Source organism: Gopherus evgoodei, chromosome 6 (assembly GCF_007399415.2).
Source record: "Gopherus evgoodei ecotype Sinaloan lineage chromosome 6, rGopEvg1_v1.p, whole genome shotgun sequence".
Lineage (NCBI taxonomy): Eukaryota > Metazoa > Chordata > Testudines > Testudinidae > Gopherus > Gopherus evgoodei.
In genome coordinates, this window is record NC_044327.1 from 134,071,026 (window position 1) to 134,097,808 (window position 26,783).

The 26,783-nt window shown below is 47.9% G+C and overlaps 1 protein-coding gene across 2 annotated transcripts in view; it reads right to left on the bottom strand.

Annotated features, from left to right (window-relative positions):
• Positions 1-1,904: 1,904 nt before the first annotated feature.
• Positions 1,905-26,783, bottom strand: part of LOC115653305 (galactose-1-phosphate uridylyltransferase-like) — a 93,151-nt gene continuing 68,272 nt past the window's right edge. For both annotated transcript variants that reach the window (XM_030566389.1, XM_030566393.1), the window contains one exon: positions 1,905-2,142. In XM_030566389.1, the coding sequence (XP_030422249.1) occupies positions 2,023-2,142 (120 nt within the window). In that variant the 3' untranslated portion in view covers positions 1,905-2,022. The remainder of the gene's footprint in view (positions 2,143-26,783) is intronic.

Consider the following 26,783-nt stretch of genomic DNA (forward strand, 5'->3'; position numbering starts at 1 on the left):
AGGAAGATGGGATCCACCTGAAGTTAATATGCAAGTGGAGTCTGAGGAGCACAGCAAATGAATATGTGATGGAGGGGCCGGGGATGGACCATTTAAACTAGGATCCAGAGCTGAGCCAGCCAATGACCAAGGAACACTTAGGACAGAGAGAGTCATTTGCTAGGCCTGTCAGGAATACAATGGTAATTGTCTCTGCTAAAGGATAGGACAGCAATGACAGCGGGGCTGGGGAAGGGAGAAATTGGGATAAGAGGTACCTCCTGGAGAAGTGATGGGATATCTGACAGAGGAGTAACCCAGAAGGCACACAGCCAAAATGCAGAACTGTGCATGGTTCGGGAGTCGAGTGAAAAAGCTACAAAGCAAAGACAGAAGAAGCAGGGGAGTGCTGCAGAATGGCCGAAACCCACGGGATACTGTGATGCCTGCCTGTAAACTACACCAGATAGGGCTCTGAGGGCAGGGAGCAGCATTATACTGTACCTGGAGGATTTCATACCACTGAGATAAGGGCAGAAACCTGTCACTGACTGATGGGGGCTAGGGGTGGATGCAGCTGTAGCCCTGTTGGTTGCAGGATATTAGAGAGACAGCATGGGTGAGGTCATAGCTTTTCTTGGCCCAGCTTCTGGTGCTGAGAGACAAGCTTTCAAGCCACACGGAGCTATTAGGAAGACACTTTCCCCATGGGTAGTTTATTCCATAACTTCCCATTAGAGCAGTGGTTCCCAAACTTTAACAACCTGTGAACCCCTTTCACTAGCATGTCAAGTCTCGTGAACCCTCTCTTAAAAATGAATATTTCCAGGGATTTTCTCCTGTACCTGAATATAAATTATATAAACAGTGATCTTGGAAATATAAAATTTGTTTTTATGACATGCTTATTGCACACTATTTATTATCAATTATTTATCATTACAGTACTTTTATTATATTATGAAAACGGCAACACTCTATCAAGATCTCACTTTTCCAAGATCTCGCTCAAAAGAATTCCTCCTACACAAGCATTCAGGGCTTGAGCAATCCAGGCAAACAACGCATGTTACAAAAAAGCTTAAACTTGTTCTTCATAATAAATTTTAAAACAACACTAGCTGCTTATTTAATTTTAAAAACAGCAAAAATAATATTCACCTTCCTTTCCGTTTCTTATAAGGACTCTTGAAGTTTAAATCTCCTTGGTGTGATAGATGTGTTTGCTTTGATCTGCTTTGCTCTTGGAAGTCCAGGGGCTCCGGGCTGCTGGCCCTGTGCTGCCCAGGGTCTGTAGGAAAAAGCTCTGTCCTCCATTAGGGAATTTTTTCCGAGAACCCCCTGTAACATTTCGCGAACCCCCAGGGGTTTCCGAACCCCAGTTTGGGAACCACTGCACTAGGCGGTTTCTTGCACCTTCCCCTGGTACAGCTGCTGCCAGATGCTGTTAGGCAGAGGACGCTGGGCTCACTGGACCCTGAGTCTGATCCCATCTCTAAGTCCTATGTTGGATTATAAGAAGAGTTCAGATACAGCAAAGTGTCAAGCTGCAAGGCGGGATCTACGCAGGTCCTTGTCCCACTCTCGGCAGTATCCGAGCAGCTTCCAGGCATGCATTAAGTGGCATGACTGACACCTGTCCCCTGCGGTTCATTCTTTCTTATCCTCTCCCCAGAGGGATGAGTGTGTGAGTACTAGAGGTTGGGATTTTCCACTCCCATGCTGCTGGAGGCCTGGAGAAGGTTTTTTTATTTGTTTGTTTTTAATCCTGCTGCTGATAGCGCATCTCAATTGATTGGCCTCTTAGTTGGCATGACTACTTCCACCTTTTCATGTTTCTCAGTATGTATAAATATCTCCTGTCTGCCTGTCCCATTCTATGCATCCGATGAAGTGGGCTGTAGCCCACACAAGCTCATGCTGAAATAAATGTGTTAGTCTCTAAGGTGCCACAAGGACTCCTGTTCTTTTTGCTGGAGAAATGTAACTGGCATGTTGAGTAGAAGGTGATGAATTTGGGATGGTCTCTGGTTCCTGTGGAGTTCATTCCAGAATCTCAGCCCGGCCCTTGAGAAAGCTCCAACTCCCACACAGGTGAGCGCCACCCTTTGGCCTCCTGGGGGAATGCAGGTATCTGTAGTAGGTCCAGTTTGATTTACTGCTCTGGAGGAGGAAGAGAACAGCTTGTTAATGGCATCTGCAAGTGAGGCTAAGGAAATGGGAGGAGCTGTGACCCCCACCCAGAGGCATGCAGAGAGACTGGGGCAGCAATGAAAGATACAGAGACTCAGCAGAGCACAGACGCTTGGTGAGAGGGAAACCCTGGGCAGAAGTGATGCTGAGGGGGCGGCAGGCAACCAGCCAGAAATGGGAAATTCTTATTAATATTGCAATAGCATCTAGATTCTCTGTCCCAGGGTCCCTGCCTCCAGAGCAGCCCCTCGTGGCCTGGGTTGGCTCTGCAGCAACCATGTCCCCTTCTCAAGACTCCTTAAAAACTCTGTACAGTCCTAGGTGATTCCCCTTCTGGGGCCCAATTTATTAAGTGCCAAATATAGTGCCCATCTATAAAAAGGGAAATAAAAACAACCCAGGAAACTACAGACTAGTTAGTTTAACTTCTGTGCCAGGGAAGATAATGGCGCAAGTAATTAAGGAAATCATCTGCAAACCCTTGGAAGGTGGTAAGGTGATAGGGAATAGCCAGCATGGATTTGTAAAGAACAAATCGTGTCAAACCAATCTGATAGCTTTCTTTGATAGGATAACGAGTCTTGTGGATAAGGGAGAAGTGGTGGATGTGGTATACCTAGACTTTAGAAAGGCATTCAGTACAGTTTTGCATGATATTCTTATCGATAAACTAGGCAAATACAGTTTAGATGGGGCTACTATAAGGTGGGTGCCTAACTGGCTGGATAACTGTACTCAGAGAGTAGTTATTAATGGCTCCCAATCCTGCTGGAAAGGTATAACAAGTGGGGTTCCGCAGGGGTCTGTTTTGGGACCGGCTCTGTTCAATATCTTCATCAATGACTTAGATGTTGGCATAGAAAGTACGCTTATTAAGTTTGCAGATGATACCAAACTGGGAGGGATTGCAACTGCTTTGGAGGACAGGGTCAAAATTCAAAATGATCTGGACAAATTGGAGAAATAGTCTGAGGTAAACCGGCTGAAGTTTAATAAAGACAAATGCAAAGTGCTCCACTTAGGAAGGAACAATCAGCTTCACACATACAGAATGGGAAGAGACTGTCTAGGAAGGAGTATGGCAGAAAGAGATCTAGGGGTCATAGTGGACCACAAGCTTAATATGAATCAACAGTGTGATACTGTTGCAAAAAAAGCAAACGTAATTCTGGGATGCATTAACAGGTGTGTTGTAAACAAGACACGAGAAGTCATTCTTCCGCTTTACTCTGCGCTGGTTAGGCCTCAGCTGGAGTATTGTGTCCAGTTCTGGGCACCACATTTCAAGAAAGATGTGGAGAAATTGGAGAGGGTCCAGAGAAGAGCAACAAGAATGATTAAAGGTCTTCAGAACATGACCTATGAAGGAAGGCTGAAGGAATTGGGTTTGTTTAGTTTGGAAAAGAGAAGACTGAGAGGGGACATGATAGCAGTTTTCAGGTATCTAAAAGGGTGTCATCAGGAGGAGGGAGAAAACTTGTTCACCTTAGCCTCTAAGGATAGAACAAGAAGCAATGGGCTTAAATTGCAGCAAGGGAGGTGTAGGTTGGACATTAGGAAAAAGTTCCTGTCAGGGTGGTTAAACACTGGAATAAATTGCCTAGGGAGGTTGTGGAATCTCCATCTCTGGACATATTTAAAGTAGGTTAGATAAATGTCTATCAAGGATGGTCTAGACAGTATTTGGCCCTGCCACGAGGGCAGGGGACTGGACTCGATGACCTCTTGAGGTCCCTTCCAGTCCTAGAGTCTATAAGTTCTTGCACAGTTTCCAGCGGTGTCCAAGTACCGTCATCTAGTTCCACCTGGACTGGCTGCCCAGCCTTTCTAAACAGCTAGAACTCAAAACACCCAAATCTTTTTCACAGTCCTTCCACAACCACAGCTCCAGGCAGCAGAGTCTCCCCTGCTATCCCAGACCCTCCTGCCGTTTCCACACCCATCTGCCACTACCTTCCTCTCCAGGCCTCTTCATTATTTACCCCAAGAGGCCTGATTAGGTCACACGACCATCTTCATTTTCCCCACCTGGGGTAGCAGTTGGCTGGGTCACAGGTGGGGCTGAGATCCCTCTCCCCTTAAAGGGCTGCCCACCCTATGGCAGTCCCTTACCAAGATCGGGGCCCATTGCGCCAGGAGCTGCACATACACCCAGTAAGAGACAGTCCCTGCTCCAGGAAGTATCAGACAAAGCGTGGGAGGGGTAACAGAGGCACAGAGAGAGTGGCCTGCCCAACTGACCCCAGAGGTAGGGGTAGAATCCAGGTCTCCTGACTCCCAGCCTGGTGCTCTGGGCACTGAAGCCTGCTGCCTGACAGTGCCTTAGGATATGAGAGCAAACAAAGTCATTGCAGGTTTGGTCTTCATCGATTCCAAGGGCAGAAGAGACCGTTGTGACCTGCATCGCACAAGCCGGAGAACTGCCCCCAAGTCATCCCTAGAGCACAGCTTTTAGACAAATGCCCAGTCTCCGTGTGTGGTAAGTGTCATCTCAGTGGAGCGGGAGTTGATCATTTCTGTGTGTTCGGTTCCAGATGCAGAACTTCACTACTGCGTGCCAACTGCAACCGGCTGAAACAGAAACCTGGCTCCAAACCCCCTTGGGGGTTGGATCTGAGTCTTAAATTGGTCATTCCTCTGCCTCTTTCCACCCTGGAGACTTTGGTCCCTCCTTCCACCAGCCCCGACTCGTGAGATCCCTTGGTTCCATGGAACTGCCTTCCTGGAGATGCTGCAGTCACGTGGCTCAGGCACAGGTTCCACGCTCTTTGGTTACTACAGAGCAGATCTAGGGTGGCTTCTCCTTTAACCAGCATCTCCACCCTTTGGGCCAGCAAGCTGGGCACCCCATGCAGTAGGAGGCTCTCCTGTGGCTTTCCTCTGACTGGACTGGTTACCAGACGTGAGCGTGAGTTTGTGTTCAGTATAAACCATGGGATCGCCACTGTTCTGGGAGCAAGCAGGCATCTAACAGCCTGGCTGGCAGAGGGCTGACCCCAACGCTTGTCCCCTTGCTGAAAAGCAAATGGAGATGTCTCATCCCAGCCTCTGCTACACCCCCCCCTTGCTTCAATTGTCACCCACTGAAGGGCTTATGGGCCCAACGGACAGGTGCCCTAAGGGATAGGTGCTGTGAAGCTCCTAACAAACCATGGCCCCATGAGTGCAGCTTTGATTACCAGGATCTGGGCTTGCTTTTCACAGGAGGAGGGCTCCATCTAGATCTGTGATTCATAAACCTTGATCACAAAACACCTGGAATGTCACCCTGGTGACCACGGGGGTGGTGGTGGTAGAGATTGGAGCTATAAAAACAGCTGAGATAAAGGAGAATTTCCATTATCTGCTAGCAGTATGGGGCCTATGACACACAATAGAACAGTTCTGATTCCTTCCAGCAGAGGGCAGTGGTGCAAAGACACACTAGCTGGCTTGTTGCAGTCATGTTCAACACCTCAGTGGCCACTGAGTGCCATAACCAAAGGCAATAGAGTGACTTGGAAAACTGGCCACATAAGGTTGTGTGGTGACAGCAACAGCAACGTAAAAGGAAGATGACAAACCCATCTACCCCCCGAGCAATGTAAAAGGGATGAAGTGGCTCGAAAATACAAGAGACAGAAGAAAACCATCATGAGCCCCAGCCATGCACCAGCCAGAATGGAAGAGCTCCCCAGGGCGTTTGAGAATCTGTTCCATTGGTGATGAGCCTTTTCAGGACCAAACCGGCTAGGAGTGCTCAGTTATTACCCTGCTGTAGCCACACAGAAATTCAAGGCAGGTGATAGATCCCTGGTTCTCCTATTCTATAAGCACAGGCCCCTACTGCATGAGGTAGAGGAGAATCCCTATTTGCTGCTTGCTGTGTAGGGCCTATGATGCAGAGCAGAGCAGTTCTGGTTCCATCCAGCAGAGGGCAATGGTGCATACACACTGCACCTGTAAGCATGGCTCTGAATGGTGCCCAGTGAGACCACCCATACACCCCACTGAGTGCAATGCGGCCATGGCACCGGCCTCCTCGTTGCAGTGGAAAAGCTTCCAGCCCTATGCAGCCAGCCTGCGCTCTCCGCTTACGGTGAGTCCCGTTCTCACTGTGAGTGACAGAGCCATGTAGCTGGGCTGCCAGCTATTTGGAGGTACCCTGGGGAGGAGCTAATCATGTGCAGCAGGCTGCATTAATGACAGTGACGAGGTCTGTTCCCAGGCTTGAATTCAGTTACTCAGACTGGTCTCAGCAGCTCTGGGCTCCCCAAGAAGTCCCCCCACGGCCCATCTGCCAGCCATGCTCCTCCTTTCCCCAGCATTTCAGGCTTGTGCTGCAGACGCTTTCTCAAACTTCCCCCAGATCTTGACGCCAGAAGCTTTTATCCAGGGAGTTGTTGCAAATGATCTTAAAAAGAAAAACTCTCTTGAAAGTGCAGGGAAGGGTTTGGGGATGGGGGGAGGGATGTGGTGGGAGAGGTCCAGTGTGAGCATCTAGTCTGACCCCCGTAGAACGCAGGCCACAGACCTGCCCCCAAATAATTCCTAGAGTGGATATTTTAGAAAAACATCCCATCTTGATTTGAAAAATTGTCAGCGATGGAGAATTCACCATGACCCTGGGTAGGTTTCTTCCAATGGCTAATTACTGTCACTGTTAAAAATGTGCACCCGATTTCCAGTCTGAAGTTGTCTAGCTTCAACTTCCAGCCACTGGATCATGTTCGACTTTCCTCTGCTGGGCTGAAGGGCCCAGTATCCAATATTTGTTCCCCACATCGGTACTTCTAGACTGTGATCAAGTCACGTTACCCGCACAAAATTCTCCGTTATTCACACACTCTAGGGCACCCACCCTGACCTGTTCCCAGAGCTCAGGCATAACCATGTGGGTTTGTGGGGTCTTTACCAGTGAAAGAGCCTTAGACAGTAATATCCTTATCCTCTGTTTATTAACAATCACCAAAACAGACTGCACACGCTACATGCACAGTGCTCACCACTCCCAAGAAGACAGATGAACTTTTCTTGTTATCATGGCCCCTCTCAGTCTTCTCTTCTCCAGACTAAACAAACAAAAAAATATTTCCAATCTTCCTCATAGCTCATATTTTCTAGATCTTTCATCATTTCTGTTGCTCTTCTCTGGACTTTCTCCAATTTCTCCACAATTTTCCTGAAATGTGGCACCCAGAACTAACCCAACACTCCAGTTGAGGCCTAATCAGCACCTGATTTAGCTTGTGAACCCCTATGGCCCTTAGGTCGCTTTCCGCAGTGAAATTAGCAGGCAGCAGGTTTAACATAAACAGAGGGAAGTATTTCTTCACACAATGCACCGTCAACCTGTGGAACTCCCTGCCAGGAGATATTGTGAAGGCCAAAAAAAAACTGGGTTCAAAAAATAATCAGAAGTTCCTGGGGGATAGGTTCATCAATGGCTATTAGCCAAGATGGTCAGGATGCAGCCCCATGGTCTGGGTGTTGCTAAGACTCTGACTGTCAGATACTAGAACTGGACCACAGCGGATGGATCTCTTGACAATTGCCTATTCATCCCCTTGGGGAGGGATAAGTCAGTAGCTTGAGCATTGGCCTACTAAACCCAGGGTTGTGAGTTCAATCCTTGAGGAGGACAATTAGGGATTGGGGCAAAATCAGTAGCTCATCCTGCTACTGAAGGCAGGGTGTTGGGCTCAATGATTTTCTAGCTCCATGAGATATAAGTATATCTCTATATATTTAAGAAAAAGAACCTGGCATTGGCTACTGTCAACATATAGGCTAATGGGCTAGGTAGACTATTGGTCTGACCCAGTCTGGCTGTTCTTAAAGTACAAGTCTAGGAGTTGGGAGACCTAAGTTCAATGCTCTGGTTCACCACAAACTCCTTGTATGATTATGAGTGAATCATATAGCTACTGTGTGCCTCAGTTTCCCATCTGTAAAGTGGGGCAAATAGCACTGCCCTGCTTCCCAGAGGTGTTGTGAGGATAACTAAAGATAGTGAAGTGCTTTGAGATCTGCTTCTGAAAAGGGTTTAGTATTATTCCCCCTGCAGTATCTTTGGGAAGCAGGATTCTTTTTCCCTCTTCTCCTAATCAGTCAGGTAGTATTCACGGGCACTGTCATGTTCCTCCCCAAAGGTGGCTGCCATCCAGTGACAGGTGAAGCTGTTGTTCTAGATGGATTCCTGCTGTTAATGAGCGGTTGTTGTTTTTTTGGCTCCGAGCTCTCGCTGGGAGCTCCTCACCCACCGGGAACGTGCGTGAAATGCTAAGGATTCTATCTTTCCTTTCTTTCATGGCTAGATATTTTCTTGCAAGTAACAACCCTGGCTGCTGGCACGTGATGATATGAATCATTTGCTAGTGCTAGCCCATTGTGCTATGGCATTAACATATTAGATTATGGTCTCATTTATGTGGTTTTTAATCCTAATGCCACATCTGGAACTGATGTCTCTCCACTATTGTCGGATATCATTAATTTTAGTGCTACACCAGCCTGGATAATCCTACCACCAATCAGCCATAACATCTGCGGGAGGGGGAAGGGAGGGAATTTGTGGAGCAGAGCTGCCCAGGAGGGTCAGTCTTTGCAACGGGGAGCAGAAGGGGAAAGGGGCGAGGAGGAGCCTGCTGGGCGAGGATGGGGGATCGTGTGTGCAGCAGATGGGGAGGGGAGTGACAGAAAAAAGGACACTGCAGACCCTTCTTCAGCATAATTCAAGTTTCCGTCGTTAGCCAGCCAACTGTAAGACTTGAGGCTTTTCATCCCCCCATGCCCAGTGACAGAGCAGCCCTCGTCTGCCGTCAGGGGGGTGTTCTCAGTGCCCACCCCAGGCCTTTGCCCCACTCACGGCCCACGTGAGGCCACAAAGGAGGGTTTAAGTGGTGCCAAGGCCTCATGCTGGGCCCTCTGTCCAGGGGCACATTCAGCCTCAGCCTCTCATGGGGTGAAACTCGCCCCCATGCAGAGGGGCCGGCATGCGGCCCAGGCACGACTGTCACCCTTTTTCAAGGCCTGACGTGGTCTGGGAATGGGTGTGTGACATGCGGCAGCTCTGCCTTTTCCAGACAGGGAAACTGAGGCTGCTTGTCCCTCCCAAAGCCACAGAGGACGAGCGTGTCAGAGGGGTCCTCTCGCACTCATTGGCCAATGCTGACTAGTATCAGCACACAGGAACTCCTGGAGTCCTGGCTGGGACCAGGCCCCAGCCAGGCCCTCTCCTGTAGTGGAAGGATGGACTAGTGGTCAGAGCACCAGTCTGGGACTTGCAAGTTTTCCCTCTGTAAAATGGACTTGCTCACTTCTCAGGTGCTCTGAGGGTGAATCCAGTAGAGATTTTGAGGTGCTCAGATACTGCAGTGGTGAGGGGCAGCTAAGGAGAGGGTTGCCAACTGTCTAATCACAAAAACCCAAACAGCCCATGCCACCCCCTTCCCCACCCCTTCCCAAGGCCCCGCCATGCTGTGCCCCTTCCCCAAGGTCCCACCCCTGCCCACCCCTTCTCCGAGGCCCCACCCCACTCATTCCATCCTCCCTCCCTCTGTCGCTTGCTCTCCCCCACCCTCACACACTTTTACCGGGCAGGGTCAGGGGGTTGGGGTGTGGGAGGGGATGCAGGGTGTGGACTCTGGGAGGGAGTTTGGGTGCAGGAAGGGGCTCAGGGCTGGGGCAGGAGGGTGGGGTACAGGAAGGAGTATAGGGTGCAGGCTCTGGGAGAGAGTTTGGGTGCAGGAGGGGGCTCAGGGCTGGGGCAGGGGGTTGAGGTGCAGGAGGGGGCTCAGGGATGGGGCAGGGGGTGGGGTACAGGAAGGAGTATAGGGTGCAGGCTCTGGGAGAGAGTCTGGGTGCAGGAGGGGGCTCAGGGCTGGGGCAGGGGGTTGAGGTGCAGGAGGGGGCTCAGGGCTGGGGCAGGGGGTTGAGGTGCAGGAGGGGGCTTGGGGTGCTGGTTCTGGGAGGGAGTTTGGGTGCAGGAGGGGGCTCAGCACTGGGGCAGGGGGTGGGGTACAGGAAGGAGTATAGGGTGCAGGCTCTGGGAGAGAGTCTGGGTGCAGGAGGGGGCTCAGGGCTGGGGCAGGGGGTTGAGGTGCAGGAGGGGGCTCAGGGCTGGGGCAGGGGGTTGAGGTGCAGGAGGGGGCTTGGGGTGCTGGTTCTGGGAGGGAGTTTGGGTGCAGGAGGGGGCTCAGCACTGGGGCAGGGGGTGGGGTACAGGAAGGAGTATAGGGTGCAGGCTCTGGGAGAGAGTCTGGGTGCAGGAGGGGGCTCAGGGCTGGGGCAGGGGGTTGAGGTGCAGGAGGGGGCTCAGGGCTGGGGCAGGGGGTTGAGGTGCAGGAGGGGGCTTGGGGTGCTGGTTCTGGGAGGGAGTTTGGGTGCAGGAGGGGGCTCAGCACTGGGGCAGGGGGTGGGGTACAGGAAGGAGTATAGGGTGCAGGCTCTGGGAGGGAGTTTGGGTGCAGGAAGGGGCTCAGGGCTGGGGCAGGGGGGTGAGGTGCAGGAGGGAGCTTGGGGTGCTGGTTCTGGGAGGGAGTTTGGGTGCAGGAAGGGGCTCAGGGCTGGGGCAGGGGGGTGAGGTGCAGGAGGGGGCTTGGGGTGCTGGTTCTGGGAGGGAGTTTGGGTGCAGGAGGGGGCTTAGGGTTGGGGCAGGGGGGTGAGGTGCAGGAGGGGGCTTGGGGTGCTGGTTCTGGGAGGGAGCTCAGCGCTGGGGCAGGGGGTTGGAGTGTAGGAGGGGGTAAGGGGTGCGGGCTCTGTCTGGGTGGAGCTTACCTCTGGCAGCTTCCAGTTGATGGTGCAGCAGGGCTAAGGAAGGCTCTCTGCCTGCCCTGGCCCCGCACCACTGCCAGAGGCAGCCGGCACCTCCCTGGAGCCCCTGGGAGGGGGGCCAGGTGGTCTCTTCCCACTGCCCCTGCCTGCAGGCACCAACCCCGCAGCTTCCATTGGCCAATGGGCTCTGCGGAGTTGGTGCTCGGGGTGGGGGCAGCGCATGGAGACCCCCTGGCAACCCGCCCTAAGGGTCTCAGGGATGTGCCAGCTGCTTCCAGGAGCGGCAGGAGGGCCAGGGCAGGCAGAGAGCCTGCCTTAGCCCCGCTGCACCACCAGACTCTTGGTCTAAAATCTCCTGGACTGGCTTCAGTAGCCTCCAGGAGATCGAGCCCGATTCCAGGAGACCCGAGTTAAGGACCATAAATAGAAAGAGCCAGGATGGAAACCCATTAGCTTCGATCACCCGGCCTTATAGCGCACTGCTGCACCACACTGTCCCCACCGATCCTCTGAGCGCCGGCAAGGATGTCAGACACTGAAAAAGGGAAGAAGGAGAGGGAAAAAAATCTGTCTCACCAGACGGGACTAGTTTGAATCCACTTTTGGGAAATGAAATCTCACATCTAGCAAGCCTGTTTATTTCAGCTGAGGGGGTTGAAAGTCCTTGCCAGCACCGAGCCCCATTCATCACCGTGCCTGACGGGGAGATATATTTGAGTTAGTGGAATCAGTAAGGAACATATGGCATTAGAATTTTGATCCTTCCTGCTGCAGATAATTACTGGCTCCCCCCAACCCCCCACCCTCGTAGAAGCCAGCACATATGGAGCTTACAGGCCAAATTCGATAATTTCAATGTGACAAGCTTCAGAATAAATATCTCCAAATTAGCCTTGGACTTGCTCGTTTAAAATCCCTGACACCAACAAATAACGACCGGGGAAGAGGTTGTGTGTTAAAATTCCCCAGATGAAGAAGAATGAACTCGTTCACCTCTCTGTGGCTGCAGCCTGGGAACACGAAAACCTCACTGAATTCCTAGGTCGGGTATGGTTTCTCTATGGAGACGGGATTGGCGATAATGTGCCAGCATTACCCGAGCGCAGAGCCACAGCCAGCACCGACCGAAGAGGTTTTCCCATCTCCCTGAAGTCTGCCAGCAACGTTCATGGAGGCATTCGTCCAGCGACACAGCTGCGTTTAAACCCAGGGCTGGGCCAGCAGAGCAGCACTGGCCAGGGCAGTAGTTCTGACTGACGAAGCTGTGCCAAAACAACTTTCATGTGGAGACCAGATCGTAGGTTCCTCCAAATCTATTTGTTGGGGTTTGCAAGTCCCTGGAGTCTGCGGCCCTCGCTGTCTTTTCCCCTTTTGTTATTTAACACTCGGTTCTCTCAGTGTAAATCCAGCCCAGAGTGCCAGTGGAGTCACTCTGGATTGACGCCTGTGTAACTGTGAGAAGACTGATCCATTTGGGGCAGATGTAAATGGCTGCACAAGGTGCAATGGAGAATGAGACCTGCAGGTTTGCTAAATGCCCAACTAAACAAGCAAGTGTGTATATGCACCACTGCCCTCCGTGGGATGGCCTCAGAACTGCTCACCTATGAGTCATAGGCCCTACACTGCTGGTGTGATTCTCCTTTAGGTGGGGCTTGCGCAGTTAACAATAGTAGCTCTTCTTTACATTCCTCCATTCCAGCCTGGCCAATTGCCTGCATTTCCTCCCCTGCTGCATCGTGGCATCGGTTCCCCTCCTCCCATGGCATGTAGCACCTTCCTCCCCCTCGCTCGTGCTGGCTCCAGCTCCCGCAGCTGCTTTTGCAAAATGTGAGACAATTCCCCAGCCAACTCCATCCCTAAGAGCTAACGCAAGTGTCTGATCATTGGCTGAGCTGCTTGTGATGTCACTGACTCACCTTCTAGCTGGTCTTAGCCATTTTGAAATCAACCTGTTGTGACATTATTGACGTGAACTGTGATCGTCTAGACCAGGGTTGCAATCATGGTCATATAGTGGCACCAAATCTTGTACAGGAGAGGTCAAGTGAGGTGTCTATGAGGAAGTTATGATTTGCTCTCTGAGTGCATGCATCATTTTTGTATTTAAAGTTATGAGTATTGGCTTTATACTGTCTGTATTTCACACTTGTGCTGTGCTTCTGGGTGACACCCCAGATAATTTGGTGTTAGCTCTGCCTAGCCTAATTGATGGCCCATTAAGGACCATCAGCTACACAACTGACCCATTGAGAGAAGGCAGATACACCTTGTGACTCAGCAAGGCATGCAGGGACCTGCCTATGAACAGAACTTTAAGGGTTTCAAGGCACGGCTGGGCAGCTTGTATTTGAGACAAAGGAAGCACAAGCCACATGGCAGAGGATATAAAAGGCCCTGGAAACGCCTCCATCTTGTCTTCAATCCTGCTTTTGACCTCTGGAGGGACTTTGCTACAAACTGAAGCTCTGAACAAAGGACTGATGACCCATCCCAGTGGGGGATGTTCTCCAGAGACTTGATTTGAACCTGCAGTTTACTCCATCACTGCTACAAGCCTGAACCAAGAACTTTGCTCTTACTGTATGTAACTGATTCCGTTTAACCAATTCTCTCATCTGTATCTTTTTCCTTTTATGCATAAACCTTTAGATTTTAGATTCTAAAGGATTGGCCACAGCGTGATTTGTGGGTAAGATCTGATGTGTATATTGACCTGGGTCTGGGGCTTGGTCCTTTGGGATCGAGAGAACCGTTTTCTTTTACTGGGGTGTTGGTTTTCAGAACCATTCACCCCCATAACGAGTGGCACTTGTGGTGATACTAGGAAACTGGGGTGTCAACGGGAATTGCTTGTGGGACTTGTGCTTAGCCAGTGGGGTGAAATCAAAGCCGTCTCTGTCTGGCTGGTTTGGTTTGCCTTAGAGGTGGAAAAACCCCAGCCTGGGGCTGTAACTGCCCTGCTCTGAGCGATTAGTCCTGAACTGGCACTCTCAGAGGTGTCCCGCCAGAGGCAGCATCGCTACACCTGTGTAGCCAACTGTCAGTTCCAGGAGATCTACCTATGTGCCCTGCTCTTGGACTAAACAGCTCAGACTGGCAGGTGGTCAGATGATGCCCGTCTGGTGTTGCAGCGCGATGCTGTGGGCAGCCTGGGGTGGCCCAGGGACGTTACAGTCAAGCCCCGGGTTTGTCAGCGTGGCCCTGTCAGTTTATGGCAAGATCTAAAGCATTTTTTCTCCTTCCATAACAAATCTCGAGTAAATGAAATGTTACTGCGCCACAGAGCAGCTTGCTGCAGGGCAGAGGGGCATTTAACATCTGCTTTTCATTTGAAATTGTTTTTCTTGTGTAAGCGCCTTTTGATGATATCTTTCATATATAAGATGGAGCAGCTCAGGCAGCTGAGAAATGGGAAACACACGGAAATCACATATGTGTACTTCCTCCCCCCACACACATACATATAACACACTTTTTCATGTACTTGTGCACACAGAAACACATACATAACACACACACACATTCATGCATGCACAGACACACAATACATATCCCCATCAACAATTGCTCACGCACACACTTACTGACATAATACACATTGTCACACATGACTCACAAACGTGTGCAGCCACAGAGGTCTCAGTTCTTCGCAAATACCCAGTAGCATTCTATGTCAACACACTTGTGCGCATTGGCAGTTTGGCCCATTCCTGTAGAACAGTGTTGTCGTTTTATTTCCATAATGGGAAATGATCATCTGGCACCATCACCTCCCATATGCTGAAAAATCACAGGTAACTGAGAAACTAGTTTGTTCTTACCATTTAATGCCCTGTCATCTGCAAAATATATACCCAGAAAAGTCACCTTTGCAATTCTATCCTTCATTTCTCGGTATCTTTCATGCACCGTGATATTTCAAGCTTTACCCAAGTTCACCAATCCAAAGCTCTCTGAAATTAGTTTCCTAGGTAAGCATCACAAAAACATCATTTTAAACCAGCTGCAGGGAGCTGCACGTAATAAAACAAAAGAATGCACATTATCCCCTGCATATCAGATGCAGACAATTCATAATGCGCCCTCAGAAGGAGTTGCAGCCCTTACTAAAGGGTAATTGGGTAGCATTCTAGATCAATACGCAGGACGCTGGTACAGCAGGGGTCCTGCCATGACTGGGGCACTTAATGTAGGTGCCTGGCGTTTTTCCTGGTAAGGGATAACCTCAAGCAGGGACGAGCTGGGTAGCTTCACAGATGCAGAGAGGCTGTTGGAAGGAGAACGTGTTGCTCACTTTCAGACAGCTCTCGAAAGGCAGGTGAAAGCAGACAGAGATTGTACCAGGACAGGAGCATCTCCACGTGAGCTGTAAGGAGGCAGGGCTCTGTCGAGCCACCCTCTTAACAGGAGTCAGAGCCCTGCATAAAGATGCCAAGTGAGTGTTGCCAATTCATTACAGCAAGCACGGCTGGTCAGCACCTCAGCCCCTCCTGGATATAAGAAAGAAGCATAACCCTCTGGTGAGAGGGAACTAAGGGCAGAGATAGAGAGATTGTGCAGGGATCCCTCAAAACAACCTGGCATGTGCATGGCAAGGAACTGCAAAAAGCATCACTTTCCTCCAGCACTGAACAAGGAACTTTCTTAGAACATAGAAACCAGCGAATCTCGCTCTGTTTCTGTCCAGAGTCTTCCCCAGCCCAGTTCCTGCTCAGCATCCTGCTGCATAAACAGCACACACAGCCTGGCTTGGAGAGGATGTTCAGACTCGGATTTATTATCACTGTAATTGCTTATTTGTACAAGAGCAGAGCCCAGGAACCCCAGTCACTGGGCAGGATGGTGACCCACATTGCACCGAGTGTTGTTACAGAATATAACACATGAGACAACAGATGGCTGAAGAGGGAAAGAAGAACACAAGGAAGCAAGGAAACAGTACTTCACACAACGCACAGTCAACCTGTGGAATTCTCTGCCTGGGGCTGTTGTGAAGGACACAACTCTAATGGGGTCAAAAAAGAATGAGAGAAGTTCCTGGAGGACAGGTCCATCAGTGGCTACTAGCCAAGATGGTCAGGAACACAACCCAATGCTTTGGGTGTCCCTAAACCTCTGACTGCAAGGAGATAGTACTGTATGACAGGGGATGGATCACTTGATGATTCCCTGTTCTGTTCATTCCCTCTGGGGCACCTGGCACTGGCCACTGTCAAAAGAAAAGATACTGGGCTAGATGGACCTTTGGTGTGACCCAGTGTGGCCATTCTCATGACAGGCAGCAGGCTCAGCGCAAGAGCAGTCTAACAACTGTCAAGTTTTTTAGAGGCCTGGCGGCAAAGTGAGTGTTGCAAGGCTGGATCTGAAGATGCACCACAAGGTAGTGCTGTGGATATTAAAATAAATAAATTGAGATATACCTCTCTCATAGAGCTGGAAGGGACCTTGGCATCATTGAGTCCATCCCCCTCCCTTTACTGGCAGGACCAAGTACTGATTTTGCCCCAGATCCCCAAGTGATCCCCTCAAGGATTGAACTCACAACCCTGGGGTTAACAGGCCAATGCTCAAACTACTGAACTATCCCTCCTGCCTTATGAGGAACCCATCCCAAGCATGCAGGGCAGCCTGGGAGGAAACAGACAGGGGCTTGTTTGAAAATGTGGGCGATGAAGGCTGGCCTCATAAGGAGGTGGGAGCGGGTGTCTCGGTAGTGACTGAGACGTTCGGTGGGTGAGGACAGGCCAGGAGGGTGTTGAGTGTGAAGACATGTACACTACGTTTGATGTGGGGAGCAGGGGGGCCAGTGGAGGGGTGCAGAGAGGGGTGCTGTGATGGGACTGACGAGCCAGCAGGATGATCTAGGGAGCAGTGCTTTGAATGGATGAAAGTGGGACAGGGCTGGGTTTGTCTTGACTGGAGCCATTCCAGCCAGGCCTATGCCTGTTTTGTGCTAGCCCGTGTGGGGCCCAAAGCATGGGGCGGTGGCAAGTGAATGGGTCCAAGGACCTGGCCCATGGCTTCCTTATGCCGTGGCCTGAAGACCTCTCCCCTCCTGGCTGAGAGGTGGCAGGACAGCCCAGGGTTAGCCGGGAGACAGCTTTCAGCACCATGGAAAGCAAAGGCCCTACTGCAGCTTGGACTCGCTCGCTGGGATTTCCTCTAGTTTCATCAGCACTTTGATCCCGTGACAACAGTGTAAAAGTTACTGGCAACCCCCCTTAACAGCTACCAGGCAGCCATTAAAAAAAGCAAAAGCCTTAACATACACAGTAACCTAAACTTTTTAACTATCTTCTCTCCTCTGCCTTAAGGCAAAAAAATCTGGCTCTAAACCGGTTTTCACTAACCAAATAGCAAAAGTATGGGATCTGACAACCACCAATCAAGTATTAACACAGCAAGGGTCTTTGTCTAAATGTGTATAAAAAATTTGTAAAACTTGTATAAAACAAAGTCTTTGTACCAAGGTGCAAGGCTCTCCTTTCTTCTGCAAAATAAAGCATCTTTCCTTATCCCTGTCAGGCTGTTATTGGCTCTCAGCTAGGCAGACCCGACATTTCGGTAACAGTGTCTGGCGACCCCAGATGGGACTCTCCTACCTCGAACATTGGACTCCAGACGCTGCGGCAAACTACAAGCAGCGCCACCAGGGTGTTTAGCCCGTCTTCCTCGCTTCACCGTGGTCCCTGGGGTTCGTGCTCCAATAAGGTAAGCCCTAATAAAATCAAAAAATGTTATCTGGTTTTGGTTCTGTTCTGTTTTAATTAACCAATTACTGGGTTTTTTTGCTTTATACATTTAGGTGTTAGGGTGTGGGCAGAACTAAGCCTCTCGTTCATAATTCCTCAGAGTGAAAGTCATAGAGTGCAATAAAGATCTAAGGTCGAATTAAGATCCCTCTGTCCCATCCCCTGTAGCAGTCAATGTAATAAAAATTAAAAAATCCTGAATTAAACCATAATTCCCTCTGCTCTCTGTTTAATTCTCTGTTTAAGTGTTAAAAAACAAAGGGGTGGGTCTCAGAGAAAACCCTCTAAAAATAGCCCTTTAAATTATATGCTAAATAAATAGCCTTTACCTGGTGCTCAAAAAAAATGTAAAAAAAAACCCGTTTATTCTTGTCTTCTGAACTCTAAAGCTGCCCTCTCCACTGTTACTATCAAGGCAAAAAAAAATAGACCTCTGTTTTTTGTCTTTCAAATAATCAGAGAAAACTGATGCCAGCTAAACAGCATTCAACGTACCATGCATTTACTGGCACAATAACAATTATGTTTTGTGTTCTATGTTCTGTCTTATGGTGTTTGTCTCATAGCCAAAATTATTGTGTTTAATATTTTTATAAAATAATCTAGTTTAAAATTAAACAAAAAAGTTACATTAAAATGCAAATACTTGTTTTATTCAACTTAAAATACAAAGTGTTTAAATAAATCAAAAAAAGTAATATACTGAAGTGTAATACATTTCCTTAAATAAAAAAAAACTTCATTGGCCAAATCTTTTAATTAAAAATTGTTATTAAAATTTGCATACCAACAGTCTTTGGAAGCAAGGACATAAAAAGTTAACCCACTCCCCATATTGTACATAAAATCCTTCTAGCTACCTCAAATTTCTAGCCAAAGGGCTTAAAATGGTAAAAAGCTATAAAACACCAAAAGCTGTATTAAGTAAACTCCTCAAAATGGGTGTGCTTGTCCTGGCTTGTTGCTCCAAAGCTCTATAATAAAGTTATTTTACCAAAAAAAAATAGATAGCATACACTAAATAATAAAACTAATGTACTATATAATGGCAATGTTTATATATTCATTATTTAAAAAATAAAAATATCAATAAAAAATAAAAATTTCCTTTATAATTTAAAAAAAGCCAAAAAAAAACCCAAAAAAACCCAAAATAAATTAACTAAAAAAAAATAGCTAGCAAGCTCGGGCTAAAAATAAAACACTAGCCCCATTCAAAAACACTGCTCACAGCTAAGACTCGGCTAACAATCAAGAAAAGGGGAGGCCTGATTGTGCCCAAGCAGCTATAAAATCTGCAAAACACTGCCAGGCACTAATGAAATGTGTTAGGATTCTTTTCTCACAGGTAAAGAAGCGCTACCCAAAGACCCTAGCAGCCCTGCCACTCCTTAAAACCAAAAACCTAAGTCTATGTAAAAGTCCACCAACAAAAAACTGCGTTAGCTCCATGCCTGAAAGGCCCTTATTAAGTCCTGCTAACTACCAGCACCGGTGTAAAGTGCCAAAAACTAACTGCTTAAGCCCATAATTCTCACTGCAAAAAGACCTCTCCACCTCAAAAACATTCTCCTACTAATAATTAGCCTATTTCTCCTTCTAGCTATGCTGTGCCTTCTAAACAGCAAAAAAAAATACAAGGTAAAGTGCTAGTAACCTCTCCCTTGTCCACTAACAAATCTACTGTGCCTTTAAATTTTTCTAAAAAAAGCAAAACCATTACAGGGTAATATGCTGGTAACCTCTCCCCTGTAAAATGCTAAACCACAACTGTTTAAAAAAAAACAAAAAAAAACACTCACTCCTCTAAAATTGCCAAAGTCCAAAAATTCCTAACTAAAAAAAACATTAAGAACTAACCCTAATAAAAAAAACAAAAAATTATACCCTGGCAAAAAAAAATATGTAAAACCCATGCGTAAAAATGTAATATTAAATTTTGGGGTTTATTCTACAGGCTGCGCCCTGTGTTCTAAATAAATCCTTCAGCTTGTATTGCTCTCCCTAATTAAATTTTAAATAACAAGTACCAAAGGCACCTTATTGCCACTGCTCCTGCCATCTCCTCCATTACACTATTACCCCTGTAATACACCCAAGTACAGGCTAAAGTTAATAAGTTACATGTCATTTCCACCCTTAGTTCTATAACCCCAAAGTTACTGGCAGAGATGGTACTAAATATCACTAAGGCTAAAAAAGCATTGCAGTAAAATCTAATATGTTTAAAAATTCAAAATTTCCTAAATAACCAGCTAATAGCCATTCGGAGTGATCTTGAGCACCAGACTTGGCCCACTCCCCTTACAGACACATCAGGAATACCATCCCATCTGTAGTCATAGAAACATACTAAAAACTTTCTAAGTAAAAGTGTAAACATTCAAAGTGCTCCTTCCAAGCATATAAACCGGTTAGGGGGGTGTGGGCTCCCACATACCAAATCCTAATGGGTCCATAAAAAAAAAGTATGTAAAACTAAATTATTCACCAAAACATCTAAAAAATTAAACCACCTGGTATACCTAACTAATTTATAGTCAGTGCCCCTAAAATAACACCTAACATTTTAAATAGAAATAGGGAGTCAATGGATATTTTAGCTGTTAAAACCAGTACAGTTTCAGTATATCCATAAACTGAAGCCAAAACGAGTTGTCGCTGTTCATAATAACCTTTGTTAAAAAAATAAAAACCAAAAAACTATCCTTACAAAACACCTACTTTTTCAAGCTAATAATTGCTGTGTGTATGTTAAAACCACCACATTGCAAAATATACATTTTAATCTCATTACCACCGCAGGCAATCATATTGTTTACTGGCCTGCAAATAAAATTTTGCAAGTAGCCCTTAATTTTCAAAAACCCTTTAATTAAACCAGCTTCATACCTAAATGGTTTCAAAATTTGCTTTCATTGTTGCCAAAAGTTCAAAAAATCTCAAAAATATAAAAGCAAATTCACATGTTTCAAAATATATATCAAGTTAAAAAGTATGCCTTTCACACAGCTTATAAAATATTCACTTTATGTGCTAAATATAATATATTGTGCTTTATAACTAAAACTGTACAACAACCCCATCATATTATTGCTATAAAATGTTATTGCTTATATTACTATTAATTAGCTTAAAATTATATTGTTATAATAAAAAATATACTAAAAATAATACCTTTCATGTCGCATGATTAGCATGATTGTCATTACATCTAATCAAGACCCCTAAAATTAAAACATCTAATATAAAATCTAAAATCCATAGCTTAATGCAAATAAAACTTTAAAAATATCTATTATACTAAAAATACAAAAAATATATAAAAATACAAAAAAAAACTAACAAAAATGTGTAGGGGATTTTAATGCATGACAGTCTCTGTTAGCCAAAATTAAGCTAGCTATAACCCTAATAACACTAAATTTATAAAAGCAAAAATTATATAAAACAAACAAACTATATAAAAATTGTTTTAACCTTATATAAATCATATGTAAATAAACTAGCCTCTCTCAAAAATTAAAAAACAAAATATCAAAATAACCTATGTATAAACAAAATGCAGTTGTTCTTTTCCACGCTATATCTCTTAATCATACCCTTAATTTTAAAAACCTCCTCCCAAACCTTAAGTCATGGCTTACTAGCCTTTTCCTACAATTATCAAATACATTATTTTCCTTCTTTTCCTTTTATGTATTATTTGAGTAATAATTCAATATGCAAAATGTTTGTATAATGCTGCAACCAAAAGCTCTGCTGTCCGTAAAAAAAACCCAATATCTGTCCCTCCAGCTTAATCCCAAATTGCATAACGGGCCTGACAATTTGGGTTTATCAGGCCCGAAGGGGGGACTGTAAAAGTTACTGGCAACCCCCCTTAACAGCTAGCAGGCAGCCATTAAAAAAAAGCAAAAGCCTTAACATACACAGTATCCTAAACTTTTAAACTATCTTCTCTCCTCTGCCTTAAGGCAAAAAAATCTGGCTCTAAACCGGTTTTCACTAACCAAATAGCAAAAGTACAGGATCTAACAACCACCAATCAAATATTAACACAACAAAAATCTTTATCTAAATATATATTAAAAAATTATAAAACGTATATAAAACAAAGTCTTTGTACCAAGGTGCAAGGCTCTCCTTTCTTCTGCAAAATAAAGCATCTTTCCTTATCCCTGTCAGGCTGTTATTATCCCTCAGCTAGGCAGACCCAACATTTCGGTAACAACGGGAACCCTGGCAAAAAAACCCAAGAGGGCTAGTGATGCGAGACGCCCATCTGATTTCACACGCTTCAGGGAGCAGGGGCTGGGCTGGGGGATGGCAGGGTCAGGGGTCTTTTACAACACACCTGTTAGCTAGTGGCTAGTTATTAATGTGGCAGGTCGGACAGCCCCTTATAGTACTTGGTGTATTTATGGGACACGCTGAGTTTCCAGGTCCAGCGCGAGAGCTGGACAGCCTGTTTCCTGCAGGATGCAGTGAGAAGAGCAATATTGTTTGTGTGATTGGGGCGGGTGGGGGTGATGGCTGGGAGCTGTGGGCTAGGAAGGCAGAGGAGATATTGGCGGACGGATGCTTTGCACTGTCAGCAAAACCTCCTGGCACGTTCTGGTAAATAACTCTTAGTGCTCCTGCCTAGACATTTCCCTGGCCAAATGACAGCTGGTACTGGGGGGTAGAGTCAGTGATGTCAGCGCTGGCTCCAGCGCTGGCACACCTGCGGGAGGTCCATCGGAGCCGCGGGACCAGCGGATCCTCCGCAGGGACGCCTGCGGGAGGTCCACTGGAGCCGCGGGACCGGCGAGCAGCAGAGCACCCCCCCGCGGCGTACTGCTGTGCTTGGGGCAGTGAAATGGCTAGAGCCGGCCCTGGATGATGTGTATTGGAAGGGTGTGAGGATCTCTTGACAGCTGGGCCCGGCGGGTTGAAGTAGGGTAATGGGAGCACACTGAGCAATGGGGGATTTTGGCTGGATCTCCGGGGAAGCTTTGGGAAGATTTGTGCCACTGCTGGGCAGCCTGCCAAGAGAGTCCTAGGTCCCAAGGTCGGAAGGGACCACTGCGATCGTCTCGCCTGACTCCCTGCAGAAAAGACGGGGGTCTCCGCCGTGGCTGAGACGTTCACTCGAGCTCTCTGACGCCGGGCCCGAAGGAATCATAGAATCATAGGACTGGAGGGGACCTCGCGAGGTCTCTAGTCCAGTCCCCTGCACTCAGGACAGGGCTAAGTATTATCTAGACCATCCCTGACAGGTGTTTGTCTAACCCAATCTTAAAAATCTCCAGTGATGGAGATTCCACAACTTCCCTGGGCAATTTATTCCAGTGCTTAACCACCCTGGAAATTAGGAAATTTTTCCTAATGTCCAACCTAAACCACCCTTGCTGCAATTTAAGCCCAATTTAAGCATCTTGATCTCTCCTCAGAGGTTAAGAAGAACAATTTTTCTCCCTCCTCCATGTAACAACCTTTTATTTACTTGAAACCTGTTATCAAGGCAGAGGCTGTTTCAAAGGTCCATGTCTGTGTATGTGCCGCCTGCTTTCCTCCCCCTCCGCTCAGGTGGCGTCTGGCTCTAGTGGGGATCAGGGAACCTGGAGTATGAAACATGCTGCAGCCAAGCCAGCCTCATTTTGCCAGGCAGTGGGAATCCCTAGGCTTGCAGCACCAGGAGGGAAGGCGAGGGGGGCAGGAAGCTTTGCTGGGATGGCTCAGTAGCCAGGCCAATGATTCCTGGCTCGCTGGAGCACACATTGGGCCTGGGTTCAGAAAGTGAACTTGCCAGGCCCCCAGGCAGCTCTTGCCACTTCGTTCCAGCTCCCTCCCCTTCCCTGGCACACAGCCGGGCTGAACACCACTGAGCCGAGAAAAGGTCAGACAGCAGCACCTGATGCCAAGCCCTCTGCCCGGCACGGGGAGCTGTTCTGCACTGTCTGAGCCCCTTTGCACGGCCCAGCATGGCTCTGTGGGGCGCTGCACCGGCAACGGGCAGCTCGTACATTTCGCTCCACAGGGATCCCACCTGATCCATGTTCCTTGTAAGCAGGCATCTCTGCACCAGGCAGGGCTCAGCTATCCCCATCCTCCGGTGCAGGGCCAGCAACAGCCCCAGAGCTGCCTCCAGCCCCAGCCCCTGCCCCACGCAGCTGTCTCCCCTCGGAGCCACCATCGCCGCCAGTGAGGTTCCCCACTGTCTGCAATTTGGGGGGCGTGTCATAAACAGATAGCTAAGGGTTAATGTTCTTTTACCTGTAAAGGGTTAACACAGGGAACCAAACACCTGACCAGAGGACCAATCAGGAAACAATACTGTTTCAAATTTGGGTGGAGGGAAGTTTTGGGTGTGAGTTCTTTGTTCTTGGTCTGTTCTTTTCTCAGCTCTGAGAGTGATCTTTCTATCTCCTGGCTTTCTAATCTTCTGTTTCCAAGTTGTAAGTACAAGGATAGTAAGACAATAGGTTTATATTGTTTTCTTTTGTATTTACATGTGTGTAGTTGCTGGAATGTTTTAAATTGTATTCTTTTTGGATAAGGCTGTTTATTCACTTTTTTCCTTTAAGCAATTGACCCTGTATATTGTCACCTTTATACAGAGACCATTTTTATGTCCTTTTTCATTCTTTTTATATAAAGTTTTCTTTTTAAGACCTGTTGGAGTTTTTCTTTAGTGGGGACTCCAGGGAATTGAGTCTGCAGCTCACCAGGGAATTGGTGGAAGGAAGAAGTCAGGGGAAAATCTCTTTGTGTTAGATTTACTAAGCCTGACTTTGCATACCCTCTGGGTGAGGGGGAAGAGAGATAAGATCTCTCGGTACTTGTGTTTCCAGGACTGGAAGCAGGGAATCTCCTAGGGTCGTCCAGGGAGGGGAGCCTGGGAGGAAGTAACAAGGAAACAAGGGGCGGGGGTTATTTCCCTTTGTTGTAAGACTCAAGGCATCTGAGTCTGGGGGTCCCCCAGGGAAGGTTTTGGGGAGACCACAGTGAGCTAGGCACTGTATAATTCCTAGCTGGTGGCAGCGATACCAGGTCCAAGCTGGTAACTAAGCTTGGAGGTTTTCATGCTAACACCCATATTTTGGACGCTAAGGTCCAGATCTGGGAAGAAATGTTATGACACCTGCAGACAGAACTCCTTAGGGACCTGCCCTGCTGCAGGGCTGTGCCGGGCCCATGGCTGACCCAGCTGGCCTGAGCTCTCATCCCCAGAACAAGAGTCGGGAGCCCTCCCCAAGACCCTCTCTGGCCCGGTAGAGAAACATTCATGCACCAAGTCCTGTCCCCCGTCAGTGAGTCCTGACTGAGACAGGGTCTAGCCCCCCAACTCCCTCCCATCTTGCGTCCGATGGCACTGCCTTCCCAGGGCCTGCGCAAAGGGAAGCACCTTGCAGCGCTGCACAAGGGAGGTTATCCCTGATCTCTGCCAGTAGGCTTTTCCCCAAGCAGGGGAGGGTGTAAGCCCAGACCTGCTCCTACCAAAGCTGGGGGAAGTCCTGCTGTTGATTTGGGTGGGGCCAGGAGGGGGCGCTACCAGGCTGGCAGCGTTCACCTGAAGCACCCTGCCCCATCACAGCAGAAGCTCGGTCTGCTAGCAAACAACTGAATGGGTCCTGCTGACACCAGCCTAGCTCCTTAATCATCTGGAGAGAAGGGGGGTTGGACTAGGTGAGCTCCTGAGGTCCCTTCCAACCCTGAGATTCTATTCTGTGAGGGCGGGTGGCTCTCTGGGGGAGAGAGGGGCTAGTGTGTGGGCTAAGCTGGCCAGAAGGAGGAGCCCTAGGGGCAGTCCAGCCTGAGGAGAAGTCCTGAATTGGATTTTGTGATGTGTTATTGTTAATGGTGTCTCAGCAGAGCCAGGCAGGGGCTGATTGTGACTGCACAGTGTGTGGTCTGGATCTGAGAAAGGCGCATGCTGAAAAAGAGCCTTTATTTGTTATTAATTACAGTGATTACTGGGGGACGGCATAATTCAACCCCACCTCGTTTTTGAAACCCAGGTGTCTTGGACCTGGTTCGAAGCCCTTTACCTACCAAATGCCACAGTGATGGAGGGTTTGGAATTATGCGCTGGGCACTGCGTTCCGTACCCCGTCCTTGTTTAAACCCAGCAGAGGTGCAGCTATCCTGGTCTGCGAGGGATGGAATAAACATGGACGCAGGCAGCTTCGGCCACTGAGCCCAGCAGGACTTCATGACCTTTGCAATCATCTCAGCCAAGATCTGCCTGGTTCTTACTCTCCCACTCACCAAGTGTGTGCCTGGTTGATTGCAGTTTGAAATGCCCCTGGGCTGGTTAATTTAAGATACAATTTACTCCCATAATCACTGGCATTTCTCTGGCAGTTTTCATCCTCAAGAGATCCCAAAGTTCTTTGCAATGAGTCTAGTCCTGCTCCCATTGAAACTGGTGAGGTCAGAATTGGGCATGAAATATATCTAGCCCCATGGAAATGCACTCCCTCTGGGGTGAATGGTGTCTCCTAACTAAGGATACTCCTTGATGTAGGAAGAGCATATGGGGACCTTTATTATCTATGCAGAATGGACAGGGGGTTAACTGATGCAACTTATTATGAGTTATATTCCAGTAGCACCTAAAAACCTCAGCAGAGCTCAGGGTCCCAGTGTGCTAGGGGCTGTACACACACAAAATAAGCGATGGCTTAACCAGGCTTCCTATGTGATACTGACCAGAATGCACATGCACAAGGGGGCCAAATTCAGATTGCATGGACATTGTCTAGCATGTGAGCTCTTGACTTTACATCTTTAGTGGCCTTTGAATGTCATTTTTTGTATGTCATTTTCTATAGTTAAGGGACCTTCACACAAATCCGGGAATCTGATTTCCAGGCATGTCTCTCGCGGTTGGGGTGACCTTGCCCATGTCATTTCCCCAATCAGGGCCTGGATTTCCCCATGTGTAAACTGGGGATAATGAACTTACACTATTAAAAAGTCTGCCTTTAAGAGCGCAGTATCTGAGGAGCCACCGATCTTCCCCTGGCAGCCGTTGCTGGATGGTTTCTGGGGCAGAGGCTGGTTAGTCATTGTTTAATGGTGACCACTGTGCTTCACGGGGAGATGGGAGGGTTA